The following is a 16,024-nucleotide window of genomic DNA, read 5'->3' on the forward strand; positions in this document are numbered from 1 at the left end:
TAAACAAAATTCTCATAACTAAATTTACAAGGAAATGGGCAGCAGGTAGAGGGGAGAATTAACAATCAGATCTTGGGAGTTAAAGGGTTAAAGAGCAGAGTGCAAGTGTTAGGATACATGAGTTTCTTTTTTTCTCTAATCTATCTATTTTTTTTTGTTTTGTTTTGTTTTGTTTTTTTGCTTTTTCTTTTTCGTTTCTATTAAGTCTCCATAAATGGGTGGATCGCTGATAAAGTGAATATTTCAACCCGAATCAAAAAACACAACTTTGGAAAAATCATGGTTTACCAGTATACCATCTGGAATATTCAGGACCTGAATTTTTCAAAACCATTGCAAAGCGTTCTTAGTTTGGGTGCAGTTTTGAGAGAATATCCGCTAACCCGAAAGGACCAAAAGTTTTTTTGGTAGACGCAATTTTTTAACTGATAGATAAGAACTTTTTTCCTCCCAGAAAGGCGGGATTGCAGATTGGGCTAATCAGCTTAGATCAGAATTGCAATTTTTATCACAACCGGTTACCAGGATTGTCAGTGACGATAACAACAGAATTTAGTTTCTCCGGCCTGAATGAAATAACAGGGTATTGATTTATGTAACCAGAATCTTTGTGTCACAGCTATTGCAAAAAGAAGCTCGGCTCTTTTCCTCATTTCAGTTCTCGGTCCCTAGTTACACTTTGAAAGAACGCAAAAACTCAAAATCCTTTCTTTTGGCAAAATAAATAATCACTGCTTGAACACATCAAATTCAAACATCCCTCGTACTTTCCAACCATTTATCCGAGATGTTGTTAATTTCCAAAGTGGTACATCGACTTGGGCTATTACACGATTTAAAGTACTTCTAAGGTATTAGGCCGGCTCTGAAAATTTGAATTAATTTCCTAAGAGTGTAATAGGATTAGTACACACACCTCCCTCGGTCAATCAATCACACAAGGAGAACCTCAGCAAACGAAAACGCAAATGCAAATGCAAGGGATTGCACGTGTGAAACACCCCAACGCAAATGCAAATGCAAACGCAACCGTCAACGCAAATGACAAAAACATTTTAATTTTCTTAAACTTGCATTTCTGTTCGCTTCCCACGCGTGTGAATCGGCAAAAGCTCAATCATTGTCGGTCATCTTGGAAAAATACCTCTTCTGCGCTTGCGTATCTATCTTTCCCTGCGTTTGCGTTGGACGTGTGAACTCGCTCGCATTACCATTTGCGTTTACGTTTGCATTTGCATCGCACATGTGAACCAGTCTTCAGATCCTTCGATGGAATGACATACCTATAATAACAGAGCTGAATAAGTTTTCAATCTGGCAATGTTTCTTTTATGTTGAGCCGTTCTGTCTTAATTCATTTCACGACGTTCTACCATTCTCATAAAATAATGATAAACAAAATAAAAGGTCGGCGTTTTGGACTCTTTTGCTTTCACTGGTCAATAAATGAAAGATATTATACGATGGCGACAAGGTATGAATTCTATGTTCGAGTGGCAAGAACAATATCTAAAGAGTGAGCGCAGTAAACGAGTGAGATATTAATCATGCCACAAGAACATCAAATTCATATCTTTGAGCTACCGAGTAATTTTCTTTTCAATTATATGGACAATAAATATACGTGGTTAAGATTGTAAACCTGACTTTGATATTAATTTTGAGTATTAATAGAAACAAAATTCCCGGTGCCCAAATTCTAAAAAGTTTTACAAGTAACACCGTCAGTTAGGCCAAAATATATGTGAACTGGTTTTATAGGCTTAATTAAAATTCGATTACTGACACTGACTAAAATCATCAGATACGTTTATTTTCAGCTTCTCTTCAATACAAATCTTTGCAGGCTGTTCAGCACGGACAAATGAAAAATTGTCCTGTGTTTAGTCGCAACTTTCGAGAAAATCCTTGAAAATCTTAATTTTCTCATTCTCTTCTTGTTCGGGAAATGCATTTACATCCTCCTCGCTTACACAACGAATCTTGCTAACAATTAATATTCAAAACAACAAACAAAACAACTTCATTCAGCAAAGTTTAAACAGGCTTGAATTATGTCGTCGTTTGCTTTGCGTAAAGTACTTTTCGATTAGGCAGTAGAAGCCTTTTTTAGTGTTCACACAGCCTCGTTAACATATGAGGGTCGGGTAGGGGGTTGGGAAGGGAGTGGGGAGTCCCTCTAAGTTCTTCATCTCAGGTTTGTTAAAAGTCCCATTTATTTTAATTCAAGTCAAGCTATCATACAAATGATCACAACGTCGAGTAAGTTGAGTATACTGTTTTTATTCAAAGGCAAAATTATACTGTATCAATTATCTGTTCGTAAATCACCTGCGTAGTTTTTCTTACTTACTCAAGATTTTAATGGAAACCAGAAAATAAGATGGAAATACATGTTGCTCGGCCAAGAAGTTAAAGTTATTTAGAAACAAACTTCATCAATAGTTTTCCTACCATTTATCTACGCTCTCCTAAGGTTACAAAGTGGCAGATTTGCTGTGGCGTTACGAGAAAAGTCTGGGACCCTGTAAAATAGCTGTAATAAACCTTCTCTGAATCCTGGCATCCAAAGAGCGTAAATTATAGGATTTACAAGTGAGTTAGCTAAGAATAGAACTACCACAGCCATATTAATATGAACATTCATGAAATAAGTGAAGGAAAAGCCAAGATATGCTAAATATATCATCGCTGGTAGAAAACAAAGTAACGACACAAGTGAGACGATAAGCGCAGTACCTGTCAGTTTTCTTTCTCTTCTGGATCTATAATGGAATCGAGGATGACGACTACATCGTACTTTGATAATAATGAGGATGTAAGATACACAGATAACAAATAGAGAAACTGCATAAAATGGGAGATACAAGTAAGCATTAATTACCTCGAAATAACCAATTTCCCATAAGAAAATTTGGGCGACTTCTCTAACAATAGCTATTAACCAAATGACAATAATTATGGCTCTATAAACCCATTTGCTCACAAAGCGATGCCTGAATGGACAAAATGTTGCGTGTAGCCGTTCTAACGAGATAGCGATGAGATTTGTAAGGGAAGTGAACGAGAATAAATGTACAAATGCAAAAGATATATGACGAGACCAAGTAGTCTCTCGTCTGTAATTCCATTGAGGACAGTCTTTCGACATTCTGTTTTCAATCTGTAGCGGCCCAGAGACTATGCCCACCAAGAGATCGACTATCGCCAGATGGATTATCAAATATGTACTCCGCCGCTGTAGCTGACGCTTCTTCTTCACAAAGACAACAGTGGTGATGACATTAAGGATGATAATGGCCATACATTCGATGATGAGGACCACAAGCCATGGAATACACTGCGAAGCTGAGTAGAAAGGCTGCATTTTCTCTGAGCTCTGTTAGCTGCTATGAAAATAACAGAAAACAGTGCAATTTGAGATAAAACGAAATATGATTTCAATATTCTCAATAAAGATATGTCAAATATTGCTTTTCACTTTTTTTTTATGTGCTTTGACTAAGTTTCGTCTGTTAACTAAAACTGATCCTCGTGTTTTTTTATGCGGATATGAATACACATCATAGCCTATTCCTTTTTTTTTCTTTCAATAAAGACGAATTTAATAATAATGAGACTCCAAAAATGCCTAAGGTTCATCGTAGTCACCATGGAAGGGCTAAAGCAACCCAACAATCCCAAATTTTGAGGCGTTGTATTAAAACATATCATGAATAAACAACAGTTGTGAAGTTTTTCGTCGGATGCCGAAGGTTGACTGATGTTCGTGTGGATCGTGTGACTCGCTCCCACGCTTGCGTGACACTGGTGCCAATATATTCACAACAAAACAGCTGAGTTCTGATCGCCTCGCGGATCAAAGAAATAGGTATCTTTTTGTCGTTCGCTAAGTCATTATTAAACTCGCGACAAAAATGCCAGTTTCTGATTCTCTAGAGGCCCTTGCCATGAGGCAAGAAGCCTAGAGGTTCGAGTCAGTCAGCCCAAATATTCAATCTCTGTACGACCTCTTGGAGAGAATCGACAACGTCCCTCTAAAACGGAAAATTCGAGAGCTCGTGAATCGTACAGAGGGTAAGTAGAGAACTTCGAGTTTTTATGCCTCGAAAATACATTGCCACGTTCGAGAAATTCCTTGAAAATCTTGGTTCTCCCGTTTTACATCTTTGTCGCTTACCACAACGAATCTTCCCGCTAACTAATATTCGAAACAAAAAACAAACTAAGTTCATTCAGCGAAGTTTTAACAGGCTCGGAAAGTGTCGTCGTTGCTCAATATCACCACACCACGAGTTACAGACGAGAAATTCACCGCTCGGTTCCTGGATGAGGTGGTTGTATTAATATTACGAGTGTGCACGTGAGTGTTTAAGTTCCCGGTAAAACACTCCCGTCCGCATAATAACTGTGGTTACTCAAGAGGTTGTAAATACGATTTTGACTTTTTACTTCGCGCAGATTTTTGCACTACATTCCTTTGTGCATAGTGCTTTTCAATAAAGCAATAGAAGGCTTTTTCCGTGTTCACACGGCCTCATTTACGTATATGGGTGAGGGAGGGGTGGGAGAGTCCCTCTAAATTATTCATCCCGGGTTTGTTAAAAGTCGCATTTATTTTGCTTCGAGTCAAGCTGTTATACAAATGATCACAACTTCAGGCTTATAAAAAGTTGAGTAAACTGTTTTTATTAAAAGCAGAACTATACTGTATCAATTATCTGTGCGTATACCACTAGCGTATTTTTTTTACACATGTGAAGATTTTAATGGGAACCAAAAAATAAAACGGAAATGCATGTTGCTCGACTAAGAAGTTAGAGTTATTTAGAAGCACACCTCATCAATAGTTTTCCTACCATCAATCTACGCTCTCCTAAGGTTACGAAGTGGCAGGTTTGCTGGGGCGTTAGAAAGGTCTGGGACCCTAAACGTAATAAACATTTTCTGAACCCTGGCATCCGAAGAGCGTAAATTACAGAATTTACTAGTGAGTTAGCTAAGAACAGAGATTCATGTCCGAAAATTTAATCATTCAGCCTATTCCTTTTCTTTTTCCTTCCATAAAGGCGAATCTAATAAAATAGAACTTTTTCGACGTTCACTGAATAAACGGAATGCTTTGTCACTAGTGATCTTTATTGCTTGAAGGAAATTTATGGCCTCCAAAAAAAAAATTTTAACCGATCTACGAGAAATACAGTAGAGAGACCTACTCCTCTTGTCGGAGCTGTTATTAGAAATACGGTTGTTGTTGTTGTTTCCGCTCTGAAAATTTCAGACACATCTCTTTTTTTTTATTTTCCACACCCAGAAGTTTAATCATTGTCTTTTCTCGTTTGGGAGAAATTTCTTCCTTTTTCAATATCTAAAGCAACAAGCGTGAGAAAGATATCTTTTTCGTCGCGTTACCATTATCATAAGATTATCAGTGATCAGTGCCTCATCTCATCGAAGGCAGAATTTGCAAACGAATTTTTTGAACTTACCTCACTGGTAGCGAAAGTGTTTCTATTCTTTAACAAATCGAGTTTAAGTCAAATGCGGAAAGGGCAGTTTTCAAATAGAAAAAAAAGTAGCATACTGAGGAAGAGTGCAATGCTGACTAAACTTATCACTATTAGAACTCCAATTTAGTTTTTCCGAATGATTGACAGATAATAGCTGAAAGGAGAACGACATTTTTAGTGCAGCTGAATAAGACTTACAGATAGAAGCATCCGCCTAAACTCCGCGGTTGTTAGTGTGATTAAAGTCCCTGTATCGTCGCAAATCCACCTTCAAAACAGCCGAATGTAGAGAATCATCATAAGCACTTCAAACGAGTGGAGATAAATAGTTTGTAAAATCCTTCAATGGAGGTTTGCAAGCTTTTGGTTTTTCGGGAGAAATTATATCATTGAAGCTTACTGACTTTGAATGAGTTTTTTAGAAATAAGAGGTGCATTTGTAATTTGTTTTTCCTTTTTAAAGGAGTTTGGGTAAACTCGAGAAGTCAAACTATGTAATGGCGGCTCTTGCGGCAAGATGTAACTTGATTGGCACTGCGAAAGTCAGATAGAGAAATAGAGTTGAGAATTTTATACGATTAATCACAAATTCAGATTGTCGGTAACCATAGCAACATAATTATATTTGCTACCTTTCTTTTGTACTTTGACTCATTTTCAATCGGTGTAATTGGTGTAATACATATCCAGAAGTTTGATGATTTAGCCTCTCTCTCCCTTTTTCGAACAAATTTCTTCTTTTCTGATTTATTAACTTTTCTTTGTGTGTTACCTCGCTACTCGCTGGCCTGACCAATTTAGTGTTAAGGTAAGGTTGTATGTCTGATAATTTCCGTCTAGAGCTATATGATGACGTGCGATAAATCTCGCTGCTCGATAGCGTTTGAGCGGGAAAATTTTCCGATTAAAACGGTTTGAACATCATCATTTAATGATTTGTTGTAGTTTGTACCGTTTCTATCCTTAATCAACTCTCATACCACTAAAAAATAAAATGGAAATGCATGTTGCTCAACTGAGAAGTTAAAGTTATTTAAAAGACAAACTTCATCAATAGTTTTGCTACCATTTATCTACGCTCTTTAAAGGTTACGAAGAGGCAGGTGTAGGCGCAAGAATTTGTACTATCATTTTTTGTTAGTGTTGGTGTTTCATAGTTTCGTGTTAGGTGTTTATTTTCTCGTCTTCCATTAGTGTCCTTTGTCAATTATCAGTTTTGTACTTGTTATATTTATTTGCATATCGTATATATATTGGTTGCGCGTAATTTATTTGGTTAGTTGTCTAGTTTGTGAAAATTACCGTTACATATCTAGCTCTGGGTTTCATGTTTTCGTCTTTGGGTTGGTCACATTCGTCTTGTAAGTATCCTTGTTTATCTCGCTTTGTCGTTTTCCAGTACTTTCACTCATACGATGTAAGTTATTTTATGCTCATTCGCGTGTTTGTAATTTTGTCATTTTCAGTTACCGTATTCAACAATGTGTCAAGTTTGTTCTAGTAAAGTTTGAAATACGAGTGATTAGTGTTTGCGACTATAGCAGGTTTGCTGGGGCGATACGAATAAGGTCTGGGACCCTGTAAACTAGCTGTAATAAACCCTCTCTAAATCCAGGCATCCGAAGAGCGTAAATTATAGGATTTACAAGTGAGTTAGCTAAAAAAATAGAACCAGCACAGCCATCTGAATATAAACATTCATAAAACAAGTGAAGAAAAGGAGGAGATATGCTCCATATATCATCGCTGGTAGAAGCAAAGTAACGATACAAGTGAGACGATAAGCGCAGTATCAGTCAGTTTGCTTTCTCTTTTGCACCTAGAATGGAATTGGGGATGACGACTACATCGTACTTTGATAATAATGAGGATGCAAGATACACAGATAACAAAAAGAGAAACTGCATAAAATAGGAGATACAAGAAGGCATTAATTACCACCAGATCAGCAATTTCCCATAAGAAAATATGAGCGACTTCTCTAACAATAGCTATTAACCAAATGACAATAATTATGGCTCTATGAACCCATTTCCTCACAAAGCGATGTCTGAATGGACAAAATGTTGCGTCTAAACGTTCTAAGGAAATAGCAATAAGATTTGTAAGGGAAGCGAAAGTGTAACTTGATTCGCACTGCGAAAGTCAGATATAGAAATAGAGTTGACAATTTTATGGTGATTAAGCACCAATTAAGATTGTCGAGGACGATAGCAACAGAATTATATTTGCTACCTGTCTTTCGTGCTTTGACTCATTTTCACTTTCCTTTTTTTAAGTGTGTAATACATATCCAGAAGTTTGATGATTCAGTCTCTCTCTCTTTTTTGGAGCAAATTTCTTCTTTTCACAACAATACGACATTCTTTTGACATACTCTGAATAAGCAAAATCTTTTGTACAAGAGATCTCAATTGCCTTAAGGTTACTTCCCACCTTTGCGGGTGTCCTTCGGCAAAAAAATGGTACGCGCGCTAGTTTCACTGACATGCCTTGCAAGCTATATATCAGAAGAAAGCTTGATAACTGCAGTATACGATTAAAATATAATTTAAGCTAGTTTTTCCTTTAGGAAGTGTCAGGAGCCGGTAAGGCATGAAACGACCGATGGTTCTTCTGTTGAATTTATCGGGCAGCACGAGCAAAATGGGATATTTGAGCTCATTAAGGTTCGCAAACAACTCGCCATACGCCAGGAGATTATCTCGCCTCCTGAAAACGCAAACCAATGGGACAACGGGACCTTCTAGTGTCAATGACAATGGATCAAGATTTTCCGGAAAGGTAACCTATGGCAGACACGCTTTTTTATGTCCATCGCTCAGTGAAGCGTTGAGGAGGACGACACAAAAAGGGGCAAAGAAAAACCCGCGGTAAAAATGGAAAAACCGAAAAATGTGCTGAGAAGTAAGACAACGAATCGACATACAGCTTTCAAATGTACGATTCGGGGCGATTGTTAATGATTTTTTATCAAGGCTGGTACTTGCATGAAAATAAAAGGAAAACTCGTTTTTAACTTTTTGTATGACAAGTTTTGGTTTGACGGCGACTTCTATGTTCGAAATCTGGACTCCACCTTGGAGTCCGCCAGCACTAGTCGAAGGAATGGTACTCTTTCTTTATTTCTTGTTTAGGCCCGTTTTTTTCTTTTTCTTTTTCTTTTTCTTTTCTTATCAAGGACTTTCTTCTGATTTTAATTTTTTCATTTAATGCTTGAAACAATTGAATAGATATTTTGATAATACATTTCTGGCGTCTAAACTAAGGAGCTCCTTCGGTATGAAATATCATTTCAGTAAGTCCTAAACATCAGGTGAGTGTGGGAACTTATCTAGTGAAATTTCTGTGCGAGGGTATGATTTGTATTCGGCGTTATTTGCGAAAAGGGAAAGAAATTCTACTCGCTGGCCTGACCAATTTTGTGTTAAGGTAATGTTGTATGTCTGATAATTTCCGTCTTGAGCTATATGATGATGTGCGATAAATCTCGCTGCTCGATAGCGTTTGAGCGAAAAATTTTTCCGATTAAAACGGTTTGAGCATTATCATTTAATGAAATTCTAAGAAAACAGGCTATTCATTGGCATTTCCTGGTGCAGGATAACATGCGATGAACTTCGTGTCTTTCTTGAGTTAACTGAGGGTGAACAGTGAATTTGCCATCCGTTTCAGATATCAGAAAACGTTAGTGTAATGTTGAATTTTTCAGTCATTCGCCATTTCGGAAAATTAACGGTGAACGAGGGTTTTTGTGCCGTGCTTGCTGTTGTTTGCGGTGTTATTTTCCGGAGTGGACATACCATTACAACATTTTCGTTGGCCTTTAGAAATCGAAAATACATGGTTTTGGTGAAAAACTTCATCCTTTTTAACTCTTAACCACTGTTGAGTCGTGTGTATTAATAGAGTGGGTCAGCAAATCTGCACTGTATGTCGCGCGAGGGGCGAGAGAAAATGGTTGACTCCCCGCGAGTGAAGCCGACGCTCTAGGTCGGTGTCGATCCTTTATTATCCTTTGTAAACAAAATTTCGATCATTGAGTTAAATTATAAAAATTTCTTTGGCTTACATTGTGCGCTTTTAAGTTAACATGAGTTGTTAGTTCCACGCGAGGGTCTCACCTTGAAAAATGTAAGCACGCGAGTGAAGCTGACATTAACGCCTGTCCCTATCTGGAATACATTCGTATTATGACAAGGAAGGTCTGCTTAAAGGTTTTTGGTTACTCTGTACATGCAATTTGGACGCCAAAAAGTGCCAAAAAAGTAATTACCAAAAGTTCATCCGAATCACATTCATCCTACTATGGGCGCGAACTCAGTTCTTCTCTTCCGCCTCAGCCTAATTTGAATAAATATTTTTGGTGGGCAAAACTCGTCATGAACAGGAACAATAGGCAAGCTATACTACACCTGTCAGTCGTTAATTCAAAGAAAGGTCCGGATCTGTGAACCCAAATGGCCGGCAAAACAGCTTCGTTTGGAGAATTAATACCTTTCTAGAAACCTTGAATGGAGTGTTGAAAACTTTTGTTGTTAATAGGAGAAGTTACATCACTGAAGAAGGCAATTTAACTGCCTGAGAAAACATTTCAAAATTGAAATACGAGGCATTTTCTCGTGTTAGTATTTATGAATGGTCCACAAAATTCTCTCTTTTTCCTTAAAAAACTTCTCTGGTCGATTTTATATTTCTTATGTCTGTTTATCAAAAATAAACTTCTCCTGTAAACTTGGTTCCTTATTATATTAAGTTCAAGAAATCGCCTAACTTACCTCAGGTTATTAATTACAGCTGTGGATGTTATTTCCAATTAAGTATTCGCAAGATACATGGGTAGAAGTTTTACGAACAGAAATCTTTAAAGCGGTGATAAAGACAGTGCATCTTATAATATGGAGTTACATAAAAATTGCGTTGTTGAAAGTTGGTAATAATTTCTTAATTAAAGACTTTATTTTCTTACAAGGTAGGTCATAAGTAAAGCAAACATACTGGACAAGACTTCAAAGTTTAATCATAAATTAGACAGTCTTATTGTTTTACAACTAATACAGTTGTAATCTCATATCTTAAATTAAAAATACTTTCATAAGTAAGACATTTATTGACAGTCTTGCGTTTCACTGTCCCACAGGCGGGATCGTAATTAAAGCGTGTTAAGTTGAGTGCAGCTGAACCGAAATTTGGATGGAAGCGTACACTTGCTGTATTGAGTTAATTTGGACGAAGCTCTCTACTTTATCGTACTTAAACTGCATAATACAATCGAAGATGAGCTATTTCCTATATCCCAGAGTTGAATTTTTAAAAGCTGTCGGTTAGTACCTGAAAATATATAATATTAAAGGAGAAAAGTGACTCAGCCGACAAAACGTTTGAAAATAGAACAACACGGTAACATTTATTTCTTTAGATCTATCGGTGCATTTTTACTTAATTTAAGAGTAACTCCAATGGGAAAATAAAGTATTCTCTCCTCATAATGATTCCGATTTTTTTATACTGGCTATTTGAAGACTCCTCGATGATTTTTCCGTTCTACTCAAAGAAAAACCTAACTGACCGGAAGCTCACTAACCGTTGCACTTATATCATTGTTTAGTTTTCTGGGTGCGTCACTTTCATTTTAATCATTTCGATGTTTGTACCGTTTCTATCCTTAGTCTACTCTCATATCACCAAAAAATGAGATGGAAATGCATGTTGCTCGGCTAAGAAGTTAGAGTTATTTAAAAGAAAAATTTTATATATAGTTTTCCTACCATCAATCTACGCTCTCCTAAGGTTGCGAAGTGGCAGGTTTGCTGCGGCGTTGGAAAGGTCTGGGACCCTGTACACTAGTTGTAATAAACCTTCTATAAATCCTGGCATCCGAAGAGCGTAAATTATAGGATTTACAAGTGAATTACCTAAAAATAAAACTAACACAGCCATATAAATATGAACATTCATAAAACAAGTGAAGAGAAGGTTAAGACATGCTGCATATATCATCTTTGGTAGAAGACAAAGTAAAGATACAAGTGAGACGATAAGCGCAGTACCCGTCAGTTTTCTTTCTCTTTTGGACCTAGTACGGAATTGAGGATGACGACTACATTGTACTTTGATAACAATGAGGATGTAAGATACACAGATAACAAATAGGAAAACTGCATAAAAAAGGATATAGAAGTAAGTATCAATTACCTTAAAATAACCAATTTCCGATAAGAAAATTTTAGCGACCTCTCTAACAATAGCTATTAACCAAATGACAATAATTATGGCTTTATAAACCCATTTCCTCACAAAGCGATGCCTGAACGGACAAAATGTTGCGTGTAGCCGTTCTAAGGAAATGGCAACAAGATTTGTAAGGGAAGCGAACGAGAATAAATGCACAAATGCAAAAGATAAACGATTAGACCAAAGAGTATCTCGTCTGTACTTCCACAGCGGACAGTACAACGTCATTTTTAGTTCAATCTGTAGCGGGCCAGAGACTGCGCCCACTAAGAGATCGACTATCGCCAGATGGATGATCAAATATGTACTACGCCGCTGTAGCTGCCGCTTCTTCTTCGCAAATACCACAATAGTGATGATATTGAGGATGAAAATGGCCAGACATTCGATGATGAGGACCACAAGCCATGGAATGCACTCTGAAGCTAAGGCGGAAGGGTACATTTTCTCTGAGCTCTGTTAACTGCTATGAAAATAACAGAAAACAGTGCAGTTAGAGATAAAATGGAATGTGAAATCAATATTCTCAATAACCAAATATGTCAAATATTGTTTTTCATGTTTTTTAACGCGTTTTGACCAACTAAGTTTCGACCGTCGACTTAAATTGATTCTCATGTTTCTTTATACGAGATTCATATCCGGAAATTTAATCATGATCAGCCTGTTCCTTTTTTTTTTTTTTTTTTTGATGAAAACGAATTACTTTCTCAGAAGAAAACTTATAGTCTCTAAAAAAAGATGACAACAAAATAATTTTCAAATCTTCCGCAAATACAGTGAATGACCTGCTCCTCTCCTCAGAGCTGCTATTAGAAATACGGTTGTAGTTGATACCGTCTTGAAAATTAAATGTCGGCACGGTGAAATATAACTAACATTTTTAACAGCAAAAACATCTCTTATGTTTTATTTTCCACACTCAGAATTTTAATCACTGTCCTTTCTCGCTTCGCATAAATTTCTTCCTTTGTTAATATCATAAGCAACAAGCTAGTCAGAGAAAGATATCTTTCTCATCCCGTTACGATTATAAAGATTATCAATGACATATTTCCGTCTATATTGATTCAGTTTTGCTCATCTCATCGAAGGTAGAATTTTAATATTTTGAACGTGCCTCACTGATAACGAAAGTGTTTCTATCCTTTAACGAATGGACTTTAAGTCAAATGCGGAAAAGGCGGTTATCAAATACAAAAGAAAGCAGCATGCTGAGGAAGAATGCAACGCAGACTAAACTTATCACTATTAGAACTCCAATTTAGTTTTTGCGAATGATTGACAGATAATAGCTGAAAGGAAAACGACGTTTTCAGAGCAACTAAACAAGCATTACAGATAAAAGCATCCACATGAACTTCGCGATTTTTAGTGTGTTTAAAGTCCTGTATCGTCGTAAATCCACCTACAAAACAGCTGAATATAGAAAATCAACAAAAGCACATCAAACGAGTGAAAATAAATAGTTTCTAAAATCCTTGAATAATGGTTTGAAAGCTTTTGGTTTTTACGGGAAAAATTATGTCATTGAAGCAGAAGTAAGGGAGGTAAGCATCATCATTTATAGGCATCAAAAGAAACAATTCAACATTTTAAAAACTTTTCCACATGTTGTAATACGATAAAAAAGATAGCAAGAGAAGATCAAGTCCTCTCTTGAACATGATAAATATTGTACTCGGTAATGAAACAGGAAGACCTTTTAATCGTCTCGTCACGAACGTGTAACGAAGGGACAAGCTTTTCGCAAGGTCTCAAAATCCTCAACCGTTTCATAAGCATTAAAAGAAGGAAACAAAACCAAAAGGCAGGCTTACAGAGGATTTCCAATAACCTCTCTCCACCCATTTTAACTCGCTTTACCTCGTCTCCCCAAAACCAGAGTTTGTAAACGAATTAAATTTTACTAACATACCTCACTGATAACGAAGTACCTCGATCCTCTAAAAAATAAGTTAAAGTCAAATTTGACCAAAGGCGGTTTTCAGAATGAATAAGAAAACAACAAGCCAAGGAATAGAGATAGAAAATAGACACACCACTATCAAGACTCGAAATTAGCTTTCCAAATGTGTGACATATGACATCTAGATGTCGTGCGACGTTTTGACTGCAGCTGAACAGGAACAACAAGTAAGCTACACTACACCTGTGGGTCGTTAATTCAAAGAAAGGTCCGTATCTATGTGAACCCAAATCGCCGGCAAAACAACTTCGTCTTCACAAAATTTTCTATTTTCCTTAAAAAACTGCTTTAGTCGATGTTTCATTTGGTGATAATTTTTTCTTTGATTTTAAGTTGAAAAGTTATGGCAGCATGATCTAAGGTGTTAAGACACTCATCAGAACAAAGAGTGCGACATTGTGGAGAATTATGTAAATGTCTGAAAATGTGAGCGGTCCTATCACTGATCAAGTGCTCATGAACGCGTGTGGATAAATGTCGAGGGGTTTCGCTCACGTACGGAGCCCACGAGGGATAGGGTCTTTCACCCCAAACATATCGCCTATTTTAAAAGATGAAAAAACCAACTTTATATCGATGCTGTTACAGTAACACTTAGCAAATTGGTGAACCCTTTTTTTTGTGACAACAGAAAAAGGGCCAACGTAAGGTAATTTAAAATAAAAGTTAGTAGTAGTGTCTGAAACGGAGACCGGGGTAGTGCACTCATTACGGGTGAGCGTGAGGTACCGATTGACAACCCTTGAACCAGATGGGCTGGAAAAAGATTCTTTATGGATGTCAGTGAGTTTCTTGATGTCTTCGTGGAAACCCAACCATGCGTTGTTGATTGTGTAGCATCTATCAACAAGAGTGCGAATGAGACCTAGTTTGTAGGGATAAGGTATAAAGCTAAAATAATTAGTCAACAGTCAACATCACCAACTTTATCATATTAGTGTAATAATTTCTTCAGTAAAGACTTTATTTAAAATATTCTCATAAATAAGACATTTCTTGAAAGCCTCACGTTCACTATCTCATAGGCGGGATCATAAAGGAAGTAAGTAGGGTATTTTAATTTGACTGCAGCTGAACCGAATTTTGGATGGAAGCATACTTTACTTTTCTAATTCCTTATTTAAACTAATCAGCCTTTTTGAAACATAGGACTCCCAATTTATATGTGGTTGCAATGGCCAAGTTTTCTGGCTCAATATCACCACACCACTTGTTACATACGAAAAATACGCCACTCGGTTCAGGGATGTGGTGGTTGTATTGATAATACGAGTGTGCACATTTTTACATCGCTTTGCTTTGCGTAAAATGCTTTTCAATTAGGCAGTAAAAGACTTTTTTAATTTTCACGCAGCCTCGTTAACATATGGGGGTCGGGGAGGGGTTCGGAGTGGGGTGGTAGAGTCACTTTAAGTTATTAATCTGGGGCTTGTTAAAAGCCGCATTTATTTGGTTCAGGTCAAGCTTTCATGCAAATCATCACAACGTCGAATAAGTTGAGTATACTGTTTTTATTAAAAGGCAAAACTATACTGTATCAATCATTTGTTCGTATATCACTTGCGTAGTTTTTCTTACTCATGTTAAGATTTCAATAGGAACCAAAAAAATAGGATGGAAATGTATGTTGCTCGACTGAGAAGTTAAGTTATTTAGCAACAAACTTCATCAATAGTTTTCCTACCATTTATCTACGCTCTCCTAAGGTTACGAAGTGGCAGGTTTGCTGTGGCGTTACGAGAAAGGTCTGGGACCCTGTAAAATAGCTGTGATAAACCTTCTCAGAATCCTGGCATCCGAACAGCGTAAATTATAGGATTTACAATTGAGCTAGCTAAAACTAGAACTAACACGGTGATATCAAAAAAATAAACTTCTCTTGAAAGCTTGGCTCCTTATTATATTCAGTTCAAGGAATTGCTTATCGTAACTCAAGTTATTAATGACAGCTTTGGATTATATTTCCAATGAAGTATTCGCAAGATAACTGCGTAGAAGTTTTATGAACAGAAATCTTTATAGCGATAATAAAGACTGCATCTTTTGAAATGTAGTTACATAAAGACTGCGTTGTTGAAAGTTGGTGATAATTTATTAACTAAAGACTTCATTTTCTTACAAGGTAGGTCATAAGTAAAGCAAACATACTGGACAGGACCTCAAAAGAATAATCATAAATTAGACAGTCTTATTTTTTGTTGTAATATCATAGCTTAAATTAAAAACTATTTTAATAAATAAGACATTATGAAGACATGCGTTTCATTGTCTCACACGTGGGATCGTAAAGGAGGTAATAAGAGCATGTTAA

At 36.8% G+C, this 16,024-nt stretch overlaps 3 protein-coding genes across 3 annotated transcripts in view; all 3 read right to left on the reverse strand.

The window, feature by feature from the left end:
* The window catches only part of LOC131786990 (arf-GAP with GTPase, ANK repeat and PH domain-containing protein 1), a 296,718-nt gene that overhangs the window by 38,797 nt on the left and 241,897 nt on the right, over window positions 1-16,024 (reverse strand). The window lies entirely within an intron of this gene.
* LOC131775661 (histamine H2 receptor-like) lies at window positions 2,297-3,382 on the reverse strand. Its single transcript, XM_059091773.2, has one exon. The coding sequence runs from the start codon at window positions 3,365-3,367 to the stop codon at window positions 2,462-2,464; it is 906 nt and encodes a 301-aa protein (XP_058947756.2). The 5' UTR covers window positions 3,368-3,382; the 3' UTR covers window positions 2,297-2,461.
* LOC136283894 (somatostatin receptor type 5-like) lies at window positions 11,286-12,188 on the reverse strand. The gene has a single exon (XM_066173457.1). It carries the CDS (start codon window positions 12,186-12,188, stop codon window positions 11,286-11,288), a length of 903 nt encoding a protein of 300 aa, XP_066029554.1.

The sequence above is a fragment of the Pocillopora verrucosa genome, chromosome 10 (genome assembly GCF_036669915.1).
Source record: "Pocillopora verrucosa isolate sample1 chromosome 10, ASM3666991v2, whole genome shotgun sequence".
Taxonomy (NCBI): domain Eukaryota; kingdom Metazoa; phylum Cnidaria; class Anthozoa; order Scleractinia; family Pocilloporidae; genus Pocillopora; species Pocillopora verrucosa.

Excerpts from the sequence above, each read along its gene's own strand:
- LOC136283894 (XM_066173457.1), bottom strand. The coding sequence starts at position 12,188 with ATGTACCCTTCCGCCTTAGCTTCAGAGTGCATTCCATGGCTTGTGGTC.
- LOC131775661 (XM_059091773.2), bottom strand. The coding sequence starts at position 3,367 with ATGCAGCCTTTCTACTCAGCTTCGCAGTGTATTCCATGGCTTGTGGTC.